The 16,822-nt window shown below is 36.6% G+C and overlaps 1 protein-coding gene across 9 annotated transcripts in view; it reads right to left on the reverse strand.

The window, feature by feature from the left end:
* The window catches only part of ERBB4 (erb-b2 receptor tyrosine kinase 4), a 1,132,189-nt gene that overhangs the window by 51,923 nt on the left and 1,063,444 nt on the right, over nucleotides 1-16,822 (reverse strand). For all 9 annotated transcript variants that reach the window (XM_067026813.1, XM_067026811.1, XM_059053753.2 and 6 more), the window contains one exon: nucleotides 6,043-6,198. In XM_067026813.1, coding sequence (XP_066882914.1) covers nucleotides 6,043-6,198 — 156 coding nt within the window. The remainder of the gene's footprint in view (nucleotides 1-6,042; nucleotides 6,199-16,822) is intronic.

Here is a 16,822-nt window from a genome sequence, read left to right on the forward strand (position 1 = left end):
CAAGACAGGAACACAACCTCACGCCTTAGCAGAGAGGCTGCCTAAAATCATACTAAGTTCACAGACACCCCCCAAAACACCACCAAACACGGTCCTGCCCCACAGAAAAAAAAGGTCCAGCCTCATCCACCAGAACACAGGTACCAGTCACCTCCAGCAGGAAGCTCACACAACCCACTGAACCAAACTTACCAATGGGGGGGCAGACACCAAAAACAACAGGAACTATGAAGATGCAGCTTGTGAAAAGGAGACCCCAAATGCAGTAAGTTAAGCAAAATGAGAAGACAGAGAAATACATAGCAGATGAAGGAGCAAGGTAAAAACCCACCAGACCAAACAAATGAAGAGGAAATTGGCAGTCCACCTGAAAAAGAATTCAGAGTAATGATTGTAAAGATGGTCAAAAATCTTGGAAATAGAATGGAGAAAATGCAAGAAACCTTTAACAAGGACCTAAAAGAACTAAAGAGCAAACAAAGAATGATGAACAGCACAATAAATGAAATTAAAAATTCTCTAGAAGGAATCTATAGCAGAATAATTGAGGCAGAAGAAGGGATAAGTGACCTGGAAGGTAAAATAGTGGAAATAACTACCACAGAGCAGAATAAGGAGAAAAGAATGAAAAGAACTGAGGACAGTCTCCGAGACCTCTGGGACAATATTAAATTCACCAACATTTGAATTATAGGGGTCCCAGAAGAAGAAGAGAAAAAAAATACAGGAATGAGAAAATTTTGAAGAGATTATAGTTGAAAACTTCCCTAATGTAGGAAAGGAAATAGTCAATCAAGTACAGGAAGCACAGACAGTCCCATACAGGGTAAATCCAAGGAGAAACACGCCAGGACACATATTAATCAAACTATAAAAAATTAAATACAAAGAAAAAATATTAAAAGCAGCAAGGGAAAAGCAACAAATAACATACAAGGGAATCCCCATAAGGTTAACAGCTGATCTTTCATCAGAAACCCTGCAAGCCAGAAGGGAGTGGCAGGACATATTTAAAGTGATGAAAGGGAAAAACCTACAACAAAGATTACTCTACCCAGCACAAATCTAATTCAGATTTGATGAAGAAATTAAAACCTTTACAGACAAGCAACAGCTAAGAGATTCAGCACCACCAAACCAGCTTTACAACAAATGCTAAAGGAACTCTCTAGGCAGGAAACACAAGAGAAGAAAAAGACCTACAATAACAAACCCAAAACAATTAAGAAAATGGTAATAGGAGCATACATATCAATAACTATCTTAAATGTGAAAGGATTAAATGCTCCAACCAAAAGAAATAGACTGGCTGAATGGATACAAAAACAAGACCCATATATATGCTGTCTACAAGAGACCCACTTCAGACCTAGGGACACATACAGACTGAAAGTGAGGGGATGGAAAAAGACATTCCATACAAATGGAAATCATAAGAAAGCTGGAGTAGCAATTCTCATATAAAACAGAATGGACTTTAAAATAAAAGACTATTACAAGAGACAAAGAAGGACATTACATAATGATCATGGGACCAAACCAGGAAGAAGATGTAACAGTTGTAAATATTTATGCACCCAACATAGGAGCACCTCAATACATAGGGCAAATGCTAACAGCCATAAAAGGGGAAATCAACAGTAACACAATCATAGAAGGGGAATTTAACACCCCACTTTCACCAATGGACTGATCATCCAAAATGAAAATAAATAAGGAAACGCAAGCCTTAAATGATAAATTAAATAAGATGGACTTAATATTTATAGGACATGCCATCCAAACACAACAGAATATACTTTCTTCTCAAGTGCTCATGGAACATTCTTCAGGATAGATCATATCTTGTGCCACAATTCAAGCCTTGGTAAATTTAAGAAAATTTAAATTTTATCTAGTATCTTTTCTGACCACAACACTATGAGACCAGATATCAATTACAGGAAAAAATATGTAAAAAATACAAACACATGGAGAGTAACCAATACACTACAAAATAATCAGGAAATCACTGAAGAAATCAAAGAGGAAATTAAAAAATACCTAGAAACAAGTGACAATGAAAACAAATGACCCAAAACCTATGGGATGCAGCAAAAGCAGTTCTAAGCGGGAAGTTTATAGCAATACAATCCTACCTTAAGAAACAAGAAACATCTCAAATAAACAACCTAACCTTACACTGAAAGCAATTAGAGAAAGAAGAATAAACAAAATCCAATGTTAGCAGAAGGAAAGAAATCATAAAGATCAGATCAGAAATAAATGAAAAGGAAATGAAGGAAATGATAGCAAAGATCAATAAAACTAAAAGCTGGTTCTCTGAGAAGATAAACAAAATTGATAAACCATTAGCCAGACTCATCAAGAAAAAAAGGGGGAAGACTCAAATCAACAGAGTTAGAAATGAAAAAGGAGAAGTAACAACTGACACTGCAGAAATACAAAGGGTCATGAGAGATTACTACAAGCAACCATATGCCAATAAAATGGAGGACCTGGAAGAAATGGACAAATTCTTAGAAAAGCACAACTTTTTGAGACAAAACCAGGAAGGAATAGAAAATATGAACAGATCATTCAGAAGCACTGAAATTAAAACTGTGATTAAAAATCATCAAACAAAAAAAGCTCAGGACCAGATGGCTTCAGAGGTGAATTCTATGAAACCTTTAGAGAAGAGCTAACGCCTATCCTTCTCATACTCTTCCAAAATATAGCAAAGGGATGAACACTCCAAAACTCATTCTACAAGGCTACTATCACCCTGATACTAAACCAGACAAAGATGTCACAAAAAAAGGAAACTACAGACCAATATCACTGATGAACATAGATGCAAAAACCCTCAACAAAATACTGGCAAACAAAATCCAAGAGCACATTAAAAGGATCAGATACCATGATCAAGTGGGGTTTATCCCAGGAATGCAAGAATTCTTCAATATAGGCCAATCAATCAATGTGATACACCATATTAACAAATTGAAGGAGAAAAGCTATATGATCCTCTCAATAGATGCAGAAAAAACTTTTGACAAATTCAACACCCATTTATGATAAAAACCCTCCAGAAAGTAGGGATAGAGGGAAATTACCTCAACATAATAAAGGCCATATATGACCAACTCACAGCCAACATCGTTCTCAATGGTGAAAAACTGAAACCATTTCCACTAAGATCAGGAACAAGACAAGGTTGCCCACTCTCACCATTATCAGGCAACATAGTTTTAGAAGCTTTAGCCACAGCAGAGAAGAAAAAGAAATAAAAGGAATCCAAAATGGAAAAGAAAATGTAAAACTGTCACTGTTTTCAGATGATACTATACACAGAGAATCCTAAAAATGCTACCAGAAGACTACTAGAGCTAATCAATGAATTTGGTAAAGTAGCAGGATACAAAATTAATGCACAGAAATCTCTTTCAATCCTCTACACTAATGATGAAAAATCTGGAAGAGAAATTAAGGAAGGACTCTCATTTCCCATTGCAACAAAAGGAATGAAATATCTAGGAATAAACCTACCTAAGGAGACAAAATACCTGTATGCAGAAAACTGTAAGACAATGATGAAAGAAATTAAAGATGAAACAAACTGATGGAGAGATATACCATGTTCATGAATTGGAAGAATCAACATTGTGAAAATGACTATACTACCCAAAGCAATCTACAGATTCAATGCAATCCCTATCAAACTACCAATGGCACTTTTCACAGAACTAGAACAAAAAATTTCACAATTTGTATGGAAACACAAAAGACCCCAGATAGCCAAAGAAAACTTGAGAAAGAAAAACGAAGCTGGAGGAATCAAGCTCCCTGACTTCAGACTAAACTACAAAGCTACATTAATCAAGACAGTATGATACTTACGCAAAAACAGAAATAGGGATCAGTGGAACAGGATAGAAAGCCCAGAGATAAACCCACACACATATGGTCACCTTATCTTTGATAAAGGAGGAAGAAATATACAATGGAGAAAAGACAGCCTCTTCAACGAGTGGTGTTGGGAAAACTGGACAGCTACATGAAAAAGAATGAAATTAGAATACTCCCTACCACCATACACAAAACTAAATTCAACATGGATTAAAGACCTACATGTAAGGCCAGACACTATAAAACTCTTAGAGGAAAACATAGGCAGAACACTCTATGACAGAAATCACAGCAAGATCCTTTTGACCCACCTCCTAGAGAAGCGGAAATAAAAACAAAAATAAACAAATGGGACCTAATGAAACTTAAAAGCTCTTTCACAGCAAAGGAAACTATAACCAAGATGAAGAAACAACCCTCAGAATGGGAGAAAATATTTGCAAATGAAGCAACTGACAAAGGATTAATCTCCAAAATATACAAGTAGCTTATGCAGCTCAATAACAAAAAACCCAATCAAAACATGGGCAGAAGACCTAAATAGACCTTTCTCCAAAGAAGATATACAGATTGCCAACAAATACATGAAAGGATGCTCAATAGCACTAATCATTAGAGAAATGCCAATTAAAACTACAATAAGGTGTCACCTCACACTGGTCAGAATGGCCATCATCAAAAAATCTGCAAACAAGAAATGCTGGAGAGGGTGTGGAGTAAAGGGAACCCTCTTGCACTGTTGGTAGGAATATAAATTGATACAGCCACTATAGAGAACACTGGTGAGGTTCCTTAAAAAACTAAAAATAGAACTACCATACAACCCAGGAATCCCAGTACTGGGCATATACCCTGAGAAAACCATAATTGAAAAAGAAGAGTCATGTACCCCAATGTTCATTGCAGCTCTATTTACAATAGCCAGGACATGGAAGCAACCTAAGTGTCCATAGACAGATGAATGCCTAAAGAAGATGTGGCACATATATACAATGGAATATTACTCAGCCATAAAAAGAAACGAAATAGAGTTATTTGTCATGAGGTGGGTGGACCTAGTGACTGTCATACAGAGTGAAGTAAGTCAGAAAAAGAAAAACAAATACTGTATGCTGACACATATTTGGAATCTAAAAACAAAAATAATTGGTTCTGAAGAACCTAGGGGCATGACAAGAATAAAGACACAGATGTAGAAAGTGGATCTGAGGACACAGGGGAGGGGGGAAGGGCAAGCTGGGATGAAGTGATAGAGTGGCATGGACATATATACAGTATCAAATGTAAAATAGATAGCTAGTGGGAAGCAGCCACATAGCACGGGGAGATCAGTTCAGGGCTCTGTGTCCACCTAGAGGGGTGGGATAGGGAGGGTGGGAGGGAGATGCAAGAGGGAGGAGATATGGGGATATATGTGTGTGTATAGCTTTTGTTATACAGCAGAAACTAACACACCATTGTAAAGCAATTATACTCCAATAAAGATGTTAAAATAAAGAAAGAAAGAAATTGGTAAGTCATATGATACAATGAAAACTAAAAAAAAAAAAAAAAAAAAAAAATAAAGCCAGATAAGAGGAATCTGTTTCTTCTGGTGTAGGAGGATTGGACGTTAAATAGGATGACCAACTTTCCAATAGTTATGATTCTTGGTCACATTGAAACTTCTCTCTAGTCTATGAGAAAGAAGTTGTATCTCTCTGATCTCTGTAATAGTCTTAAGTTATTAAGACTAATGAAACAATTTCTATGGCCCTGGATTAAAGTGGCATCTCTAGAGTTCCTAGGGAGCCACCAACTCTCTAACACTGGAACTGACCTAAAGATAACTTGGGTCCAGACACACATTGTCTTATTTTAGCTACTTTTGAGAATTGGAAGTAGGTAATATATCCTGTATATTATATATTGTATATATATGTGTGTGTATGTTTCCATATGTACATATATATGTGTATATATACATATGTATGTATGTGTATATAAATATATATATATTTTTAACCCTGGGTGGGAGAGAAAGCAAATGGTGGAATTGGGATTTTATCTCTTAAAACCTCAGGTTTATTGATTTCTTCCTATAACATATAAGGAGATTAAAGGGTATTATACGATATTTTCAAGTAATAGCGCTCTCAAAAAGACACCCACCTTTCCTCCATCAGCATTATACTCTTTTTCATCACCTTCCAAGAGCCTGGCTAGTCCAAAATCCGTGATTTTTACATGGTTTGGAGATTTCACTAAGACATTACGGGCTGCCAAATCCCGATGAACAAGCCGTCTTTCTTCCAGGTACATCATTCCCTGAAAAACACCAAATTCCCCAGAGAGTCAGTTAATGCCTATGCTATTGTATTGTCAAAAAAGGTGTTTCCTAGCATTCAGTTGCAAGTGCTTGATTTCTCTAAGTAAAGGCAGAATCGGAGAATATTTTCAAAATTATGGAAAATGTGGAATTAAAAAAGCAAACCACAAATAGCTCTTGGCCTTTTTCCCACTAAAGCTCTGTAAAACAGAATGAATTACCTGCATATGAGCTAAATGTTTGATCATTTTTTCCCAGATACTTTATATTCTTTTGCAAACACTTTCATTAGTGAGGTATGCACGTGTCTTACTAGATAAAGTAACATGTACTTGGATTGACCCACATATTCTTAATTGTTTTCTCCTCAATAACTTCTGTTTCATGTCATCTTCCGCCATACACCCACTCTAAACAAATGCAGCTCTCCATACTTTTCAAAAGTATTTCATATTAAGGTTTAATGGAGGCAATTTCACCTTTATAGATTCTATCAAGTCTGAAGAATCATATTATTCTTATTAATTATGCAAAAAAATGAAGTTTGCCCTAGGGGCATTAAAAGCCTATAATTTAAAAAATAGCTTTGATGACATTAATAGTCATTGTGAGAATCCACAAGTAAAATTACATGATTTATAATGACCCTTAAGTTAGCGTTTAATATGTTTTCTTCATAAAACATATTCTGTAATTAAAAAATATTGCTGATCACCAACAAGAGATATAACTGACTCTTCCCTCAACATACACACACACATCTACACATATATGTACATATACACATGTATACATATGTGTTATATGTATACATAACATATATATTAAAATATATACAAATAAAAAATAATCCATAGAAACAATAATTATTAATTGTATTTCATCAATAGAGAAGCCAAGAGTCATGAACCACTAGCCTTAACTAAAAGGCTGATGTAAAACCAAGGAAATGAACTCAGAGGCCCAGATTAGAATGAATATCCTTTGTTTGAGTGAACATATTTTTTGTTGAAGAGTTAGGAAAAATTCTGTATTTGAGGATTTCAGTGGTAAAAACAAGTCAGAAGTGTTATAAAATAGTTGAAGTATGCTCTCATGCCAATTGCAAATCAATGATACTGGCAGTAAACATTACAACTGCAGGACTTTGAAGGATTAATGGTTTCTGATATCAAAACAAAAGCTGTGGTAAACAGAGACATAAATCACAGAGGTCAAAAAATTATGAACCGTCTACTAGGTGTAGTGGAAAGAGAATATTGCTTCAAACAGCATCATGAGCCAAGCACTATATAAATGCCCATTAAACACAACCAGTGGAGATACTACCTGATATGGTGCAATCAGTCAGCAGTTGGGTGACATCATAAGTATTAGTGTTTTCTGATATCAACCCACAACTGGGATTTATGGGGTTCTTTCCCTCTTTCCTAAACAGTGCTTTCTCTTTGATTATGCCCAATTGGAAATTTTTAGAATAAAGTGAAAACAAATAGCCCTTGCATGCTTTAAAAGATAAAAAAAAATACTTATTTCCTTGAGATAAAGTATGTTCAATAATTTTGTCCCTGTAGGAAGTGTCCACAAAAAACAGTCATCATTCTCTTTCTTACCATCTTCATAACAGAATATGTAAAGAGTATTGGCAACAAGTTAATATTCAGATCCACACATACTTACAGAACACATACTGTATGCCAATCACTGTGCTAGACATCAGAAAGACAAAAGAGTCAGAGAAGATCTGTGCATTAAAGGAGGACAGAAGCTCATTAGTAAAGTGGGCACATATGGAGTATAAACTTGAATGGGTCAGTGATGCATGTATTTAAGGAGAGCTGTATTTTGAGGACCATCTGTAGTATAGCTTAGCAAGTATGCATGAGAGGGGAGGCTTCAGAGAGGTACTGAGGCCTAAGTATGGTTTGAAGGATGGATGTCCACTGGTCGGACAAGATGAGGGAAAAATTGCAGTTAGAGAGAACAAGCACAGGGTCATCAATACCACAGTGTACTTGGACAAAGGTATATAATTCTGTATTTCTGAAGCATTATATATATGGTGAGTGGTGAGCCTGAAAAGGTAAGAAGAGGCTAGATCCAAGAGGGGCCCCTTATATGTCATGATAGAGAATTTGAACTTCACATTTTATGCAACATTCAATGTGGTGATGTGGGAGTTTTTTTAAAAAAGGAGAGTGACACAATTATCATTGCAGCCTTGAAAACATCACCTGGTGCCAGTAGAGAGGATGGACTGCACACAAATATAGCTAAAATCAGGAGTCTGTCACATTACAGAAGAAAAGTGATGAGAGTGAAATAAAGGTTGTAAATTGACCATCCATGAGTCGTATTCATTTTTCATTTTTTTTTGTTCCCACACTGAGAAAGTTTCAAACATCCTCTTTAGCTGGTTACTGGCTATACACCATTAAGGGCATCTGGTCCCCAGTTTGCCAGGGTCCTACCACTTACTATCATTTTTCAGGAGTTCTGCTTTATTAGTTATGATAATCATCCAGCTCCTACATGCATGAATGTCGGAATCTTCAACTAAACTAGGCCAGAAGGAACTAGGGAGAGAACAATTTCAAGGTACATTTATAAAATAAAATAACCATCCTTGGTAAATGACTGAACAATGAAGAAGAGAGTAAATTGAGAATAAGTCTATGCTTTTGATTTTTGTAATTTAGATCATGTAATTTAGATAATCATTTGGATAATGATTCCCTTAACTAGATATTATCCTAATGTAAATATATTTAAGAAATATATACTCTACCCGTAGGGAACTAATATTCACCAAGGAACTTAAGACTCTAAAGTCACATTCTATAGTATAAGCAAAGCCTCAAACTCCAAAAGATCTTTGACAGTCTATACACAAAGCCTCAGGAGGTGATAGACTATCCTGAACCTCAATACTATTTGTCCATAAAAAAGTATTTTCTTCAAAATAATGAGAAATAAATTCAGGAAACCAGATGATAATCTCTATGGTTTCCCCTAGCCACCTGACCATGATCAAAAGAAATAAAAACAGAAGCATCCACCTCCTTACCAAACCATCAAAATACATTTGTATGGTTGCTTTGTAACTATGAAACATCATCATACAAATGCACACTTTCAAATCATTAATTATGACTGCCATCTTAGTCCTACTCTCACACCCTGAATTAGAGTGTTGAATTCTATGTATTGATCACAATAGGTTTCTCCACATCACAGTAATTGAAATAGGATTTTCTTACCAGAAGATCTCATTAGAATCACATTCTCTGGTAAAGTCCTTCAAAATAAAATCACTACTTAAATCAGAGTGCGATGAGATTAAGGAGGAAGACAGTGATTAGACACAGCAGTGACAAAAATAAACTGGATGATGGGCTTCCCTGGTGGCGCAGTGGTTGAGAGTCCGCCTGCCGATTCAGGGGACACGGGTTCGTGCCCCGGTCCGGGAAGATCCCACATGCCGCGGAGCGGCTGGGCCCGTGAGCCATGGCCGCTGAGCCTGTGCGTCCGGAGCCTGAGCTCCGCAACGGGAAGGCCACAGCAGTGAGAGGCTCGCGTACCGCAAAATAAATAAATAAATAAATAAATAAACTGGATGAAGTCCCATGAAGTTTGAAGATGATAGAGGGATACTGCATTGGTTGAAAAGGGTCCTCTTACTCTGTCCTGTAGCAACTCCCATGTCCTTGACATGCCAGCTCAGGTGAAGTACATGATGGGGATATGAACACTGACAACAACCTCAGCTAACATTGACTGATTCTTAGAATATGGCAGGCATTAAACTAAACACGTCTACATTGGTAGGTTAACTTAATCCTATAGACGCATACTACTTTCATCTCATTTTAAATATGAGAAAACCAAGGGTAAAAGAGGTCAAGTTACTTGCTCCAAGTCATCTATTTAATGAGTGGTAGAACTGGAGTTTGGTCCCCTTGGTGTGAGACTTAAAGTCTGCGTATTTAAGCCTATCTCATCTCTTGATGGGTCACCAGGTAGTGTGGGTATATAGAAATGAATGTACACAGTGAAGTCATATAGCTTCAGAAGATCCCAGTACTTTTGCAGAAAAAAATTAAATATTATCTAATGTTTGTATGAACTCAGGGCATAATGAAGGTGACTGACATGTTTGTATTTATATTTAAAACTCAGCTAAATTACAGAATCTTTTATAATTTAGCAGGAGTTTAAATTGTGTAAATTGGAAACTCAGTTCTTGCTTTGGCCACAGGGTATGAAGGATGGTGGAGTGGGTTTGAGAATAGATTCTGGAGTTGATTGCTTGGCTAGAACCCCAGATCTGCCATGTTCTTGCCGTGTGACTCTAGCAAGTTAATAAAACTCTCTGCCACTCATCTTCTTCATCTCTAAAACAGCCATAATAGCACTTATCACAAAGGCCGTTGTGATGATTAAATAGTACGTAGGGCACTTAAGGAGTAAGTGGCATGTAATAAGCATAGAACATGCAATGTTGTTCCATGGATATATATCAACAGTCCTAGTGCATAAGAATCACTTACTCTCATTAACTTGAATTGCCTATTCCGAAAATCTGTGAAGCTCAACTAATATATCACAGTGGGTGTTCAATAAATGTTTGCAAATGGTGATACATATACCCATAACCTGCCCATCAGTATTAATGTGTGGATACAAATTTCAGAATAATCACTGTTTGAAATATTATTTTAATAATGATGCACCTGAGGGTGTTGTCATATAAGGAGAAGGGATAATTTAAGAATCTAATAAAAGATTTGGTGCTCTCCATAAACATATCACATATTCAGGAATTTAGTGAAGATAAAGGTCATAAACAGGATAGGTCAAAAAATCTTCAATGCTGCAGGATGTTTTCCATGGGTGAATAAAATAGTAGATTTTCTGTACCAAAGAATCTGCCTTTTATCACCCAGCGCTGAGGGGCATTCTGGGTGGAGGTGTTTTCGGGGCATTTTGTCTACTTCTTGATCCAAGTGCTGCAATTCTGATTTTGCTCAAACTACTCAGAATTTACTATCACCCCACCACTCAGAACTTTACCATTTCATACTTGCTCTAAATGCCTTAATGAGTTTTCAAGACTGCTTACTTACTTTCTGTTTTGCTCATACCTCTTACAATATGCATCAATAAACACAAACTCGCTAGGGAAAGTCAAATTTTACTCTTGACCTTCAGAAATGCACTTTAATACAAAATCCAAGGATAATTTTATTACAATTGAATTTAAAGTTTTAATCTCTGGTTAGAATTGACTCATATAAACTGCTCTATGGAAAAAAAAATCAGTGACTGACAATTTTTAAATATTGGTATCGATGAACACCTAGCAATGACCTTCTTTTCAATCTGATGATATTGACTCACAGCTGTCTAACAAAAATGCATCATGATTATGCTTTAATCCAACATTAAAATGCATTCTGCCCAGCTGCAGGAAGCTAACGGAAGTCAAGAGAGACCAGACTATTTCTGACAATAAATATTTGCTTCCCATATATAGGCCAGGCGACATTTTCATCAAACACGTGTGTGGAGCTAAAAATTTCAAGTTGTAGTCAGTTCTCATAGACATTAATCTCTGGAATTAGCAAGAGTACATTTTTTTCTGTTTTCATTCTAATAACCTGAAGCTTTCTGAATAACAGGAAGCTTCAGGAAAACTACCTTCAGATGAAAATTGCTCCTCTTTTCTACCTTTCCTTCTGAAAACAATTCTACCCATGAGGGGGAAAAAAAAAAAATCTAACTCTAATGCTCTCTACTATTAGGGCTAAAGATATGAGCATGTTCAAGGGAAGAAAAATACCTTTTTGGATGAAGTGACTGACTTTATCCAAATAGTGCATGGAGAGAAACTAAGGGGGCTTTGTAATTGAATCAACTGAGAAGTCTTTGCAACCAGCCAAAGCTGGTTCATGGCACAGTAGAAAGAACACAGAACTTACTGTTGCAAGAGAGAAGAAGTCCCAGACACGCTGCTCACGAGGTTTATGACCACAGCTACTCAATTCGCCTCTTCTATAAAAGTCACAAATTGGCCTAAATGATCTCTGAGGAGTTCTCTAGCTTTAGATCTTTATTCCATGATGGAACTGGAAAATATATCTCTCTAAAATATTAAGTGGTGGCCAATAATAGACACAGATAACAGTAAAGAAAGAAGTAGAGTAGATGTCTCCCTTCAAATGTTTAGTGAGAAGAGTGAACACGTTTTAGTAAAAGTCAGTTTAGTGCATCTGATGTTAAAACCCTGGCTACTTACTATCTGTGTGATCTTGGTCAATTTATTTGTATTTCCTTTTCTTTATTCGTTAAATGGGGATAATAATAGTATCTACCCTGAGGATTGTTTTGAGGATTCAATGCCTTAATGTTTGTAAAACACCTAGAACATTCAATATTCTAACATACCATGTGTTAAATAAATGATCTCAAATTCATCCTTCTGATGAAAAATACAAGGCAGCCAACTAAAACACCTACTGATTACTCAGCACTGTTGGATGTGGTGACTTCTATTTCTCATTCTATTTGTCCCTGAATGTTCTTCCTCTTATGCTGCTCAGGAAGAAAAGCAGATTCACATGGTTGTCTCAGACTGGCTTGGCATTAATACTCCAGTTTAATTCTCACATTTTCCAATTGCACCTATGATCTTCAAGAGACTTAGTCAGGTTGCAGTTCTTAAGAAAATTTTGCAATATTGAGGACAACTGAATTTCCATCATTTTAATAGTGTCCATACATGCATGTAGTAGATACTACGGTGTGCCACCCAGTAACCTCTTCAGGCCCAAGTTCTCCTAATCTCAGCTTCTGGGAGTGTTGACTGCTGAGGGCTCTCACCTTGGCTGCCTTCGTTTTGGGGCAGTGACACCGCCAACCCAACTACAATGGGGGCTGCTTTGCCAGGGGTTCATCCTCTCACCGGAGGCAGCCCACATCCAGTAATTTGTTGATGTTGAGTTACAAAGGCCATACCTCTCTTGACAACTATGAAGAGCTGTTCTAGTTCTGGGACACCCATGGGATTGAATGATTCCTTTGTTGCAATTTTATCATAGCTGAACTTTTCCTTCTACCTAATACTGCTTTTTCACTGTCTGATAGGTGTTGTTCTTGAGAACACTTAAGAAAAACTTCCTACGTGCAAACTTTTCTCAGAGATTGTTTTCTAGGAGCCAACCTAAGGCAATGCGTGTGACTTGTTTTCTTTTAGGATCTCAAGTACTCAGAATTTTAAGCTAACCACACTCTATAATTCATGCACACTATGATCATTGTTTCCCTTTATCCTCTATATCAACCCCATTCTTTATCCATCATAAATACCAACAATAATGTTTTTAATACATATCCTTTCAATCTATCATCCATATGTTTATTTCTTTTTATCCATATTTTCTAACAAATGCTTTGTGTTATTTCTAATATACAAATAGTATTGTGTATTAAATAGGATCATGTTTTACTCATTAGGCTTTTTATTAGATTAAAACATGTTGCTGGGCTTCCCTGGTGGCACAGTGGTTGAGAGTCCACCTGCCAATGCAGGGGACACGGGTTCGTGTCCCGGTCCGGGAAGATCCCACATGCTGCGGAGCGGCTGGGCCCGTGAGCCATGGCCGCTGAGCCTGCGCGTCTGGAGCCTGTGCTCCGCAACGGGAGAGGCCACAACAGTGAGAGGCCCGCGTAACGCAAAAAAACAAAAACAAAAACATGTTGCTATATGTAATCCAGTTCTCATAGCTGCACTGAATTATACATATGAATTCACAGACATATACACATGTATAACACAGGCATGCACTGTCAGTTGTCTATTCCCCTATTGAGGAGTACCAAACTTAACTCCATCTCTTTGACAGTGCAAACAAGACTGAATTGAACATTAATACGATTTGTAAAATGCTATAAATTGGCTTAACAACATAAATTATCTGCTATTTAGTACTAATTTCAATGTAAGAGAATCTAAACAAACAATAATATTAATAGTCACTGTGGAAGATACAACATGGAGCGATTTCTTGTTAATTGAGAACACTGAAATCACATGAGAAAGACAAAACATAACTGTGTATATTATCTTATATATGTTCGTATCCATGAAATAGTTAACATTTATTTACACACTTGGTGCCAGGGGACTGTTTTAAGTGTATATATACAGGAATTTACAAGAACTCAATGAGATCTCTGCTACTATTATTCCCATTTTAAGATGAGGAAGCTGACACACAGAGAAGTAAAATAACTTGCCCAAGAGTGATAGCTAGTGCATGGCAAAGCCCAGAAGAACCAAGATTTGAGTGCAAGCAGCTTAACTCCAAAGGCAACAATCTTAACCATTACTCTATATGACCGTAGGTATCAATAGACTATATAAAACCATATATAAAACTAAAAAAAGACAGTATATACAAGTGAACTGTTGTTATATAGACAATAAATGCTCTAAGAGTTCAACCAAGAGAAAACTCTTGCACATAATACTAATTGAAAAGTTATAAACAAACTTTTGTTTTTCTGGGTTTCCTAGGACAGTACCTCTGGAAGCACTTTATAAACCAACATTTGTGAATTCAACTATGTACTTTCAACAATTTGAAGATTTTCTGGCATTTACCTGGCACTCAGTACATGTTTATGGTTGGATTAAATAAACAATAAGACCAAAAGTTTGAAAGGCTGTCCAGACAGTAGCTTTTTCTTTGCAATGTAAATTGAACAAATGTATAATCTGTGATATTTATGATAGGAAGGAGGAAAACAAACCCTGCAACAGTTAGGCCAAACCCCAGATGGTAATATTAGAGAACGAAGGAATGTGAATGAGGACTCTATTTAAAGATTCCTGAGGCTGGCAGGGGTAACAGAATTTTTTTCTTCTTGTTTCCTACAATTTCTTCAAATATTTCTTCAGAAATTTTATTTACCACCTTTCACAAGCTTTTGAAAATTTACATTGGAAGAATTTGCAGAACAGCCTCCTTGAGACTCAAAATTTCTCTTAAAGAAACAACAAAATGAAAACAATAAAATTAATAAACAAAAAGAGTAAGTTAAAAAGTATATGTGAGGAACCTCCATACTGTTCTCCATAGTGGCTGTATCAATTTACATTCCCACCAGCAAAGAGACTAGGGGTAGGATGGGAATAAAACACAAACCTACTAGAGCATGGCTTTGAGGATATGGGGAGGGGGAAGGGTAAGCTGGGACAAAGTGAGAGAGTGGCATGGACATATATACACTACCAAATGTAAAATAGATAGCTAGTGGGAAGCAACCGCATGGTACAGGGAGATCAGCTAGGTGGTTTGTGACCACCTAGTGGGTGGGATAGGGAGGGTGGGAGGGAGGGAGATGCAAGAGGGAAGAGATATGGGAACATATGTATATGTATAACTGATTCACTTTGTTGTAAAGCAGAAACTAACACATCATTGTAAAGCAATTATACTCCAATAAAAGACATTTGAAAAGAAAAGTATATGTGAGAAGCCACTGCTTTCCTACTAAATAAATTACAGGTAAAAAGCTCATCTGCCTAGATCAAGAGAATACTAAACATGCTACTGTTTTCCCCTCTCACTGACCTCCTGTCAATATGATTACAAATGGGAGGAGTGAATCGTATAGTGTCCATACTCTCTTAGAGAAGTAAACCTAAAATGGATTACTTCTACTCCTTAGGCAGCTGATCAATAAAGATGTGGATTGCAACGAGAATGGATATGTCTGTGGGTTGTAGTAGTTATCCTCCGTGTCTCTTTAGAAATTAATTAAAAATAAATGAAGTGTGCAACCTATTAATACAGCTACCTCTAGATCAAAAGATAGAAACTGAGCATTTCTCTGAGCATACATATTATGCAAATACATTCAAACACTATAGGGAGGCCTTAGTTATAACTGAACAGAAACAGATCATTCCTAATATTCTCTAGTTTCACAGAATTGCATTCTACTGGCTGGAAACCATAAAGTTCAGTGGGTGGGAATACGTATACCATAGTTTCCTTCTTAGGACAATTATATCAATTTTTATGAGGTATTCTCTTTACAAAGCCAAACTTTTGCCATAGTACAAAACTAAAGAATCTCAATAACTATTTTCTTGTGTGGTATATTCAGATATGAGTCTTGGCAGTTGAGTTTATTGATAACTACTAAATATTTTTAAATAAGTATCTTCCCATGGGAAAAAAATGTAAAATTCCTAGAACACTAAAAGCTCTCATGTGATTTCAGCCAATTTAGTGTCTACATGTAATATGTGTCATTCAATCCAATTCTGCATCTATCTTATTTGGATGTCAATGGACTTGGTCCAACTATGCAAATGCTTACCCAGTACATGTAAAACTTGAAATGATGTACCATACATTCCCTCTGAAAGTCACCCAGCTACTTCTGAACACTTCCTCTGACCCCTGCTCCTCTTACTCAGGGGCCTTCCTTCTCAAAATCTTCAGAAGGATCTGAACCACAGCTTCCAGTTTACATCTCAATCCATTGCTGATTTGGAAGCCCATGTCCTTGTTTCAACCTTTGTACTCTCTCTCTGACAGAATTATAGGA

Source organism: Kogia breviceps, chromosome 2 (assembly GCF_026419965.1).
Source record: "Kogia breviceps isolate mKogBre1 chromosome 2, mKogBre1 haplotype 1, whole genome shotgun sequence".
NCBI lineage: Eukaryota > Metazoa > Chordata > Mammalia > Artiodactyla > Physeteridae > Kogia > Kogia breviceps.